The following is an 11,836-nucleotide window of genomic DNA, read 5'->3' as shown; positions in this document are numbered from 1 at the left end:
TTTTTTATTTTTATTGTTAAACTCATATAAAATTTTTGTTAAAATTTTAATTCTTATCACTTTGATATCATCATTTGTATCGTTTAAATGTGTCACTACATTGTTTTTAAATTTAAATTCTAAGGTCTACTAACAGGTATTGGAGGAGTTTAACGTGATAGCAACGGCGGTGCTCTTCTCCTCTTCTTTAAGAATATTTTAGTATTGCTAACTCCAATCTTGTAAAGCAAAGGGATAGTAAAGATTAGGATCTAATTTTATTGGTTGTAATTTTCTTCTTTTTTTTTTTTGCATTTTTATAATCACTTTTGTTCCTTTTTAATAAATATTTTAGCCTTACAAGAAAGAAAAAAACAGACCAAAGGTCAATATAATTAAATGCACTTGTATTACAAAATTAGGACAAGAGGTGATAACAAATTCTACAAAGAAAACAAGATAACCATGTTGCACATGGACTATATGGTGATTGTTTTAGGATGGTTGTACTGAGAACTGTTCAAAAGTTGTCTCATCTCAGTGACTAAACCTGCATTCAAGATATTAATCAACATACTATGTAAAATGTTACTAGAGAAAGCTCTTAAAACATAATAAAAATTGCTCATACATGTGTATAACTAAAACTAGTAGACAAATCAAAATTAAATGGGAACATTAGCAAGTAATTATAATCAACAAATAAAATAATGAGAAATAATAAATCACTCATAATTAGTTTTCAAATTATAAAAAGCGAAGAGCGTAAACACTTCCTTGAGTTTCGTCTGGATGAGTACTGTGCACTATAATGAAGGTTTTATAGTGCAGTAAAGGCACTGCAATACTAGCCTAATAGCATTGGACCCCACTGTACTGCACCGCCCATTCAAATGAGGACTTAAGCTTCGTTTTAATGGGGCTTATGCACCTCCTACCGCATTCGAACTTTGAAACAGCTTTGTAAATGCAGTCTTAGAAATCTAGTTATAAAACAATCTCTTCCATCACGCTATCAAATAAGCTCTTGTTCGATTTCGTACCTATATATATATATATATTTATATATTTATATATAAAGACTAAGAGAATTCTCCACAAACAAGCAAACATGATTTTCTTTTCTCTCTCTCTCTCTCTCTCTCTCTCTCTCTCTCTCTCTCTCTCTCTCTCTCTCTCTTTTCTTTCGAAGTGATTTTAAGTAGTCTCTCTTTGTATCGTTTTCTTTGAACATTGAAGAACTGAATTTATGTTTTAAGATAAAGGCTTCCTTCTTTAATTGTTCATGGTACTCTATTTAATTTATTCTTTTGTTTTTTATGATAAAGCTTTTTTCTTTTTCTTTTTTCAATTTTTTTCCTTTTTTCCCAGTTTCGCTTTTTTTTTTTTTTCTATTCTTCCTTTTTTTTTCTTTGAATTTCTTTTTTCTTTTTTTTTTCTTCCTTTTGACTATAGTAGCAGCGGTGATTGAAGCAATAGAGAACCTTTCTGACAAAAAAAGCCAAAAAGAAAAAAAAAAAAAAACCAAAGTAGAAGAAGGCTTACCGTTGGCTAAGGGTTGAATAAAGCATAAAATCGATAACAAGGTGAGAGTACAAAGAAACCAACCAGAGGGATATGTGATGAAATTGCCTTTGTTCTAATCTTTCCAAGTTGCAACTACTGCTTGAACGAAGTAATTGGCCAAAGTATTGGACCGTGCCACCGATCGAATCATTCCTTCCATACGAAGAATTTCGTGATGAAGCCTTGCCAGCTCTAAATTCTTGGATTGCATTTCTCTAAGCTCAGCTAACTCTGCTTTCAAGCGCCTCAATTCCTTCTCCTTTTTCTTTTTGACATCATAAGAAAAGAATAAAAGAATCAAAGATATCAAATAAGGGAAAAGATTATGAAGATAAGGCTGAAAATTTAATAGAAAGTACCTTCACTCTTTTCTTCAAAAACGAAAGGCTTTTATTCATGGGAACTTTCCGACCACTTTCCATTTGTGTTGGCGCCATTTTGCAATTGGATATATGAAAAACAAAATGAAGATAGCGAGAGTGAGAAAATGAGAATTTGTTTTATAGTTTCCAGGAAAGTTCTTGCGTAGGGGATTTGGATATTCCAAAGTTCCGTAACCTTTTTCTTTTATCTTTTAATTCTCGACCGATCAAGTACGATGTATTGAGAACAACGAGCGATGGACTGCTTCACATTAAACAATCACATTCTGCTTTAGCATTGTCTCTACTTCTATGGAGAAGATGTTAAAATGTTGGTAAAATAAAATCATATATTGAAGTATTTTTATTTCATTCGGTTCATGGCCACTATATTATGAGTCTGTATTTACTTTCCTTCAATTTCACAAATATATTTTCTTTTGTTGATTTTGAACAAAATTGAGGAAAATAAGTTCTTTTTTTTTAATTTGAATTAACGAATACTCTGGTTTTGTTATTCTGTGTTCCAAAATTAGAGACAATGAAAGTTTACCTACAAATTCAATAAACTTTTAAGTGCAATGGTTGATTTCAACATCTAACCATAATAATGTACCAAATTTGAGCTTAACTCCTCTGAAATATTATTCATTTATTCTATGTTGGATGATTAATCATAAATAGAGATGCTTATGAATAAGGTTTAGTTGACACGTTTAATGGTTTATGCAATACTGATTTATTTAAATCTATTTAATTTTCATTTAATATTTAAAATATTTAAAATTTTAATAAAAATATTTTCACCAACTGAACTAGCTAGATATGAGCTTAAAAATTCATGTTTAGAACACAAACAGGCTTGAGTCAAACTCTCGTGTTCATATCTAATAAAAGTTGCATACCTAGCTAAAACATGATATTTTTTTTGTCTCAAACACGTTTCTTAGTCCAAAATTAATCATTTCAAGACTAATTAAATTTCATGAAAATAAAAAATAAAACATCACATTTTGTCTAACAAATAATAGTTAGAATCGGGCGCTTTTTGTGGGTCCTAGTAAATGAACCGGCAGATTTCGTGCGAGTGGTGTGGTATGATATGAAACGATACTTTTGACAAATTGTGAGGGACGCGCGGTTTTTCGTTCGTTCTCAGAAACGATCGGGCGAGAGACAGCTTGGAGTTCGATTTCATAGTTTTTGACCATTCTTAGTTTTTGAAAGCGAAACTCTATTAAAAAATCCAATCATCACAAAAACTCTATTAATTGACTTTATATATATAACTTAATTAATGATTTATTATCAGTTTATGCATTGGTGCCTAATTACCACAAATCAATACACTCCACAACAGATACCATTTTGATTCTCATTTCGTTAGGATCCGAAGTTTGCAAACCTTTCTTTTCCTTTCCTCCTCCTCCTATATCTAAAGCCTAGTATTCGTCCATTTCATCAATTTCCTCTTAAGCTTCTTGTTTCTTTGGAGATTTTGACAGGAATTAATAGAAGATTTAGACTAGTTTCTATCCAGATTTGCTGAATTGATCGTAAATATTTTGTAATGTTTTTTCTAAATTTTATTAAAATTAAAGTCGAACTTATCACTATATCATGATTTAATACTGAATTTCATATTGTATGTCAATTTTATTACTTTTTGGACAAAAAGTAATAAAATAATTTGGTTACAGTACTTTATGTCCAAAATATTTGGTTAATACAAATGACAAATTTTCATCAATTACATTACTTTTATGTTAAAAAATAGAATTGTAATGAAAAACTCAAGGAAATTAAAATTAAAAAAAAAAATTCGACGTTAATGGCCAATTTGGTCAAGGAAACTTCTGTTTGTGTAAACAAAAGCAAAGTCATGTACACCATTTTTCGAAGTGCGAATCACATCTTAAATCTTTTCATGTGTTCCTACAGTGCATCCACATGTAGTCTTGCTGGTAAAAGGATCAATGCTTTCTGCTTTTGTTAGAATATCATAACTAATTTTACTAGAAACATGAGCTTTTCACCTTGAAGTCACCGAATAGTGATATAACAATCAATTCATTTTGAATTCACCGAATCAAGCGTGTAGACTATCCGTTAGAAATGTTTTTACGCTGGTCAACAATTCGGTACAACAACCTCGACAAGTGTTTCCAAATACAGTTCATTTCCTTGAGATATAATCAACTTAATTGTACGACCAATCGTTCGATTCCTTCCACATTGTTGGGTCTTCTAAGCGTGTAGGGAATGCGGGAATATAAGTACTATATATATCGGCTTATCATAGGAGGAACATCCATGGACAAACACTACATTGATTAAATTGATAAGTCCATCAAACCAGGGCTTGTAAGGAAAGATGGGTTCACAGGATCAATTCAAGAACGTCTGTCCCTTCATAACCAGAGCACTCAATTCAAGATCGTGGCCAAGGGGTCATAAGGTATTTATTTCGTCATTATTTAGATTTTTTTTTCATCACGAATAAATTTTAAGTTATCTCTGTAGGAATAGTTTATCACACCATAATATGAAAATTTTTATTAACGGTGGCAAATGAACTCTAACCCAAAACCCCTCTCCAAACATTTAAAGTTCAACCCGATCACACACAACCCAATTTTATTATATAATATATTATTTTTATATTCATATATTATATGTTTTATATTATATAAAAATATATAATATTACAGTATAAATATTAAAAAACATGTTAAGTTATTCCTGTTTTAAAACTTATAAGAGAAAAACACAAAAATACTAAAAATTAAATAAAATTACATTTTAAAATATATATATATATAAGCAGATACATGTTGTAACATAAAATAATATGAATTTGCTTAAGTAAAATTTGAAGTCCAAATTATTATGTTAGGTTAATTCAAATAAGCATATAAGATGTTAATATCATACTTAAACCTAAATCAAACCCCACCCAACTTGACTTATAGACACCTTTACACCCAACAAAAGCCATCTCTTTTCTCATAACGAAACTATACTTGATCTCTTACTATCTGATCCATTCAACTTGTCCACTTTCAGTTAGACTACAGCTATTAGTTTATTACCATATTTGGTTGAAATTTGGGTTGTAATAGCTATTTCAATAACATCGATATGATGTCTACTTAGCATGTGATTTTCAGTTAGACGTAAACCATCTTTAAAATTAGGGATGAATGCCCCACCTGCCATTAAGTTCGTTGAGTTTTGTCACTGTAATATTGATGATTTTTAGATTTACATGTACTATGGTTTAATATAGAATTTGACGTACTATAATTCAATTTCATTGAGTTTTGTCATTGTAATTTTAACATTGATAGAAAATTGTCATTTGTATGAACAAAACATTCAATTAAATATTTGAATTCTGTTTCTTTTTATCTAAAATCATCGAAATTAAAATTCATTGACAAAATTGATTATTTTTCATTAAGAGATCATATTTCATGAAATATTGTTACTCTTATGATATCTTATCCAATAAATAAATAAACAAAAGTGCATTAATCCGTGGGCTGAACAACCCACCCAGCTTGGTAGGCTTTTTCCAAGTCAAGTTGGGCTTTGGATACAAAATTTGAAGCCTAGGCTAGGCCCAACAAGAATATTAAAAAACTAATAAATTTTTTTATTAATTTTATTCTAAAATTAAAATTTTAATGGTTTTAATAATTTATTTTATTTTGTGTTTATTTATTTATTTTGTAAATCGCGTCCATTCGATCCAACAGTGCGAGCTAGTCTAGGCGTTGGACAAATTTTTCTCAAGTCCAATTGGGCTTATCCTAACCTATCAAGCCCATGGATAGGTCTGAAGTATAATGGTAAAATTTAATAAATTGAAGTACAATAGCAGAATTAATATAGAGTCACAATACAATGGCAAATTTCACTTTAATTCCTTAAAATTATAAGGCCAATACTTGATTAAATATTTAAAATTGAATATTCTATCTTTAATAATTTTTAATGTGATAAAATCAAATCTTTGATTGCTCAACTTTAAAATTTTCAAGATAAACGCATATTAAGTAGAATTTTTACAAAAAAGTTGTGAAATTCTCAATTGAAAACAGTTGAATGAAAATTAAATATAAAAAACCCAATTCATTAGATTGATAAAACTCATAGAATTTAACAATAATAATATATAAAGTTTGACAAAAAATAATAATTATACATGAAATTTAATATTGTTGAGGAAAGGGAAATAAAATGATCTTTTTCATGATATTTCATTTTGGAGTAGAAGAGAAGGAAGTTGAAAAAATATAACACTCGCATGAAAGTGTTGAAAGCAGAGATGGAAGAAGTAAGGTTGGAGCAAAAGGGAATCAAAGATGGACAAAGACTTCTCCAAGACAAACTTAAAGCTGTAGAAGCTGAATGTAACCAACTCCGAAGAGAGACTGCCCTCATCATCGAGCAGAGTGCCAACACACAACTCCGGCTCGCTTTGATGTTTCAAATATTAAAAGCAAGAGAAAATAATGACTTTTGCAAAGCAGCTGAACTTCTCAAGCTCTTCGGTATTTCTTTTCCCATTGCAATCTCTTTTTTTTTTTTTTTGCGGATTTTATTTTATAAAATTATTTAATCAATTTGTGAAGTTATGTTAGCAGCCATAATCTGTTGATAAAATATTAAATTTTTAAAATTTTTTATTATAATTTAATCTTTGACAATCTTAAATATATATATATAAAGCTTATGACAAGAATAATTAAATAAAAATAAAATACTTGCGCCTGTAGAAGATAAATATCATCAAATTAATAGATAAACTTTTGAATAGACATATAAATATTTATATAATAGAAATAAGGGTAAAATTTTCAACCTTTTATATATATTGATAAAATTTTATGTTTAGATGTTATACTTAATTAATTGTTCACATATTATTGATCTTTCCAATATAACACCAATGACCTAATGAACCTTACATATATCTAACTCTTATTTCTCTTTTCTTTATTCTTTGAATTTATATTGAATTACGTGTGGAATTCAAGACAAACCACAAGTGAAATTAAAGAGGGGATGCTGTTCTTAGTTGTTTGTTAGTAAGGATACCCAGTAAAAAGAAAGAAAAATTTATGGTAGAGAGGAAAAAAATTAAGCAACACAATATAAATGCAATTGATTTCAAAACTTTGATCGTGCATCTAATATTTACCCTTTTCCTTTTCATCTCTTCCTTGCAGTGAACTCATAATGGAACAGAACAAATAATTGGAAGCCATGGGTACCGGCTAGTGTTACGCTCTCGGTTTTATTGTTATTTTTAGCACCTTCTAATTTAATTCGATTTTAATCATAGAGTGTTGTAGTAATTGTTTTTGTTAGATTGTTGTCGAATTTACAACTATAACATTAATGATATAATAAATAAAGAGACTGAGATTTTTATTTTTGGGTCAATTGGATAGGGGGTTGAGGATGAGGATTCTGGGGTTTGAGCTCTCACCTTATATGTCCTTCTAAACTTTCTTAATTATTAGATTAAAATACTAAGGACAAGAGATTGAGATATTAGCAACATTAGAAATTCAGATATAAACTTGTTATCATTTTATTTTATTTCTGATAGAAAAATTCAAACTAGCTTTTTGAATCCAGGTTGTATGCATTTATTAGGTTTGATCTAAATTTTTTTAAAAAAATAAATTTTAATAAACGTAAATAGAAAACTTTGAATCAATATAACTTTTATACTAAGTTTGGATATTAGTAACGGAAAGAAAAGAAAGATTTAAAAAAAAAAAAAAAGAATACATATATTCCTTCTTTAGACACCTAAAATTAATAAAGTAAAAGAAAAAAAAAAATCTTAACTATTGTTTGGTTAAAGAGTAAAAAGCAAAAAATGATTTATTATAATATATTTTTGTCAACTATACCCTTTCTAAATAAAATATTTTATTTATCATGTGAATAATTTAAAAATTAATTGTTTAAGTAAAAACAATGAAAAAAAAACTCAATAAAAGAGATGAATTTTTATTAATCCATAAAAGAATGTATTTTTGGAATTATCTTTATATGATTGTATATTTTTTAAAATTAATTCCAATGAGAAAATTTAAATATGTCTCAGCAACTAATATTAATTATAAACTTGTATTAGTATTTATTTACAAATTTAACAAGCTCATTAATATAGTTATAATTTTTTTAATTGAATATATTTTTCCATGTACATGTTTTTTGCCAAATTTTTGAAATAATACTAAAATATAAAAAAGATAAACTCCAACATAAATTTAAAAATAAAGGATATGATTACTTTTATAATGGTAGGTTATCTAAATCAATAATTTCAAATTTGTTTTCATATAAGATAAAGAAAATATTCTAAAAAAAAAACAATAAAAAAAGATATATAAAAAAATCTATAAAAATAAATTTGAAGACCATAATATTAGAATTTGATGAAAACTATATCTAAAGTAAGTAGGAAGACAAGTTTAGGTGTGATAAAAAAATAAATATTAATATAACTTGTCAAGCTTATAATGTATTCTTTGAAAATTGAAAATAAAAATAATGTCATAAAGGTTGTTTTATATTTAAAAAAATTTTACCTATTTCTTTTCCCTAGCTTTTCCTTCAATTTGGGATAATTAAAAAATGAAACATTTGAGCAGAAGGAAGGGATGCACATTCCTTGCTCTTTTTCCTTTGTTATAATTTAAAGTGATAACCAAATAAGAGGAATGTTTCCCCATTTCTTAGCTTTTCTTTCCTTTCCCTCCCCTCCCCTCCCTTCAATCCACACATAAACTTAATTAAAAAAGCAACAATTAATGAATTTAAAACAAAAATACATAATAATAAAAAGAAAGAATTAAGGAAGAAAGATCAAACATAATAATTTATAAAGGTTTGATCATTCTCCAACGACACATATATCCTCTCCCTTAGCTTCCCTTGCCAAAGAACCTAATCCACTATTTTTTTTTTTTTTTTGCAATTCTATAATTACCTTTCTAGGCTAAGTTATGACTTCTAACTCCATACCTTTTAAGGCTAAGGTATAATCTCTCTACCCTTACCTTTCAAAGGCTAAAATAGCATCCTCTAAACCTCAAAGTGAGTTTGTACGAAAACTCATAATCACTTAAGAAGATACCTTAATGCTTAATCCTATATAAACATTAAGAATTTACAAGTGATTTTGTAGACTAAAAATACCTTTCAAAGGTTGGATGATTGCTAATTTAGTACACTAAAGTGGAATGACAAAGATATGATATAAAAGATGAAGAATTTATGCTTAAAACAATTGGGTCTCTTGAATTATTGAGAAAATGAAAATATGGCTTTTTAATTCTTGTTCTCTTACCTAAAAATTGTGTTAAAATGCTTCTTTTATAGTTCAAATGATCTTATAGCTAATGAAAAAGTTTGAAGCAAAAAAATTAGCCATTTGTTGCATTTGAGAAACCAGCTATTAGAGGCTACCCAAGGTTAAGGGATTGATCATTTCATGTCTACCATTAAAATTTTAGCTTTAAAAAGGTTAGGGCATCAATCCCTTTTGATAAGGGATCTTTTCATGCTAAGCCACATTCAATGATGATTTTGTTTGCAAACGAATCTATCGTTTGAATCCATACAATTTAAAAAGTCCAATTTGGATTTTTTTATATGTAATCTTATTTCTTAAACCCAAACAATTTAGGAATCTAAATTCAATAAGAATTATCATCAAACTAGGTTTTGGCCAAATACCCATTCAAAATAGGAAGCAAGTTGCGGTTAGGGAAGTACTTATGTCAACTTGGTAGTTTTGGCCATAAGATGCTATATTGCCCCAACTAGCCACCATCCAAAAGTTCTAAACTTTTTCCCATGCTTTCTTATGCTTTTGGTCATAATTCTTCAATCACAAGTAACAATTACTTCAACTTTTACAAAAACAGTCCGTTAAACTTGATGATTAAGATAGTAAATCTTGAAATCTTGGTGAACAAATTTCTTAAGATTCCTAATATTGATTCCCAAGTAGATTTTCATTACAATTCTTATGAACAAGTTTTTAATGTCTCTTAACATATAAGAATACCAGCTGCATCATATGCTTATTATACATACCCGCCACCACTGATAGATTTATAGGTTAAAACTGTCATCAACTTTTAAATAACCAAATCAACTCCAAAAATTTTCAACTATTTACACAATGATTATCAATATGTCTATTTTCATATATTAAAATTTTGCTACAAAACAATATTCCTCATATGAGAAACAATTTTTGCAATATCACTATAGTATAATTTTTCTGATATGAATATATTGCAAACAAAAAATTCATAGAATATGCAAACAATGTCCAAAAATCATAGAATTCATAACCAATCATCAAAAAACATCATGATTTGATATTATCAAAGAATCTAATAAAAAAATGTAGAAAAAATTAATTTTCCACCATCTACATCACAACAACAATTTGCAACCAAAACAAAATTGATATCATAAACAACCAAACAAACTTCTAAGTTGCATTGTCTATATTGACAAGATTTTGATACTGCTTAAAAGGAATTAGGCATCAATAATAAGAGTTAAAGCAACAAAATTTTAAAATTTTTAATTCCCAAAAGTCAAGATCAATCAACAAGATCATACAAACATACAATTTATACAAGCATGCATGGATTTCAGATATGAGTGTTACTTTGAATGCGAAAATCTTTTTTGTTATAGTTGGTGATCTTCCAAATAGTTTCTCAAGCGAAAAAGCTGTCCAAGTGTTCAACCTTTAATGGTGATCCACATAAACGCTTGTGAAAGAACCTTTTCTAGGTATGGTAGAACACAAACCACACTTTAGCTAGTAAGTATTTACAAAACCTCTTGTTTTGCCACAAGTTTTTGCTTAGACTTTCTTAGCTTATTTTTGCAACAAGTATGCCTTGTGTTTTCCTTGAGTATTATACTTACAAAAAGGGCGGCAGCTTGATATTCTTTTATAAAGGGACATTTGTCTAAATTAGGTTTAATGCAAGGCATGTATATTTTCATAAATACCCCTTGTTTGGTCGAAGAGTCAAAACAAGAAAAGTTACTCTCTCTTTGTTACTTACACTTTAGGAGTACCGCAAGTGTACAGGTTGCACAAGTGGTAAGGTTTGAAAGAATTCTAGTTTACCATTTCTTCAAGGATTGAGAATTTTGGACCTAATATAATTACCGATTTTAACATTTCGGGTATATTTAGTCCTATGAAAAATTTTTAATCGAACTAACTAACCTAAATTAATCTAATAAAAAATTCAAATAATTAGACATGAATTATCTACAAATTATGGAAAGCAAGAACTAAAATAGAAAGTTACTAAAAATGGCAGTTTTAAAGAATAAAAAGGTTAGTAAAAATAGTATATTACAAACTGAAAATTTAAACTACACAAAATTAAAAACATGAAACAAAATTACAATAAAAAGGAGAATAAGTAAGAGAAATAGAACCTAGAAGCAGACAATTAAACAAAAAATAACCTAACAAAATATAGAAAAGACAATTAGCATTTTTTAAAATTTTAAATTAACTTCAATAAAATCCTAAACTAACCCTAAATGAATGCAACACATGGAACAAAAATTAACATGAAAATAGCATGGAAATGCATGGAATGATGTCTAAAAGACAGCAATCAAAGGTTACCTAAAAGATAAGCTAAAATCTAGTAAAAATCATGCAAAAACTCTTTAGGGCATTTTATCGAACACCTAATATGCTACATGTAAACTTCTAAATTAATCAACCTAAACCCTAAGACATATGACCAGAACTAAACCTTAGCTAATCTAAATAAAAACGGCATGAAAAAATGCTAGAAAGAATACCTAGTTTAGATCGAAAATGGGGAATCATCTAAATTGAG

General features: G+C 28.2%; 1 protein-coding gene and 1 long non-coding RNA gene across 2 annotated transcripts; one reads left to right on the top strand and one right to left on the bottom strand.

Annotated features, from left to right (window-relative positions):
• Positions 1-365: 365 nt before the first annotated feature.
• Positions 366-2,226, bottom strand: LOC149511539 (uncharacterized). Its single transcript, XR_016333709.1, has 2 exons — positions 1,905-2,226; positions 366-1,810 (listed from the first exon to the last, which is right to left on the bottom strand). It is a non-coding gene; the product is annotated as an uncharacterized LOC149511539 (long non-coding RNA).
• A 1,981-nt stretch (positions 2,227-4,207) lies between these two features.
• LOC111276651 (uncharacterized) lies at positions 4,208-7,361 on the top strand. The gene is made up of 3 exons (XM_022862401.2): positions 4,208-4,365; positions 6,187-6,466; positions 7,145-7,361. The coding sequence occupies exons 1-3, from the start codon at positions 4,282-4,284 to the stop codon at positions 7,153-7,155; spliced, it is 375 nt and encodes a 124-aa protein (XP_022718136.2). The 5' UTR covers positions 4,208-4,281; the 3' UTR covers positions 7,156-7,361.
• Positions 7,362-11,836: the final 4,475 nt, after the last annotated feature.

Source organism: Durio zibethinus, chromosome 25, assembly GCF_047325235.1.
Source record: "Durio zibethinus cultivar Kanyao isolate XHJ-2024 chromosome 25, ASM4732523v1, whole genome shotgun sequence".
Taxonomy (NCBI): domain Eukaryota; kingdom Viridiplantae; phylum Streptophyta; class Magnoliopsida; order Malvales; family Malvaceae; genus Durio; species Durio zibethinus.
This window is presented reverse-complemented; position numbering and strand designations above follow the sequence as displayed.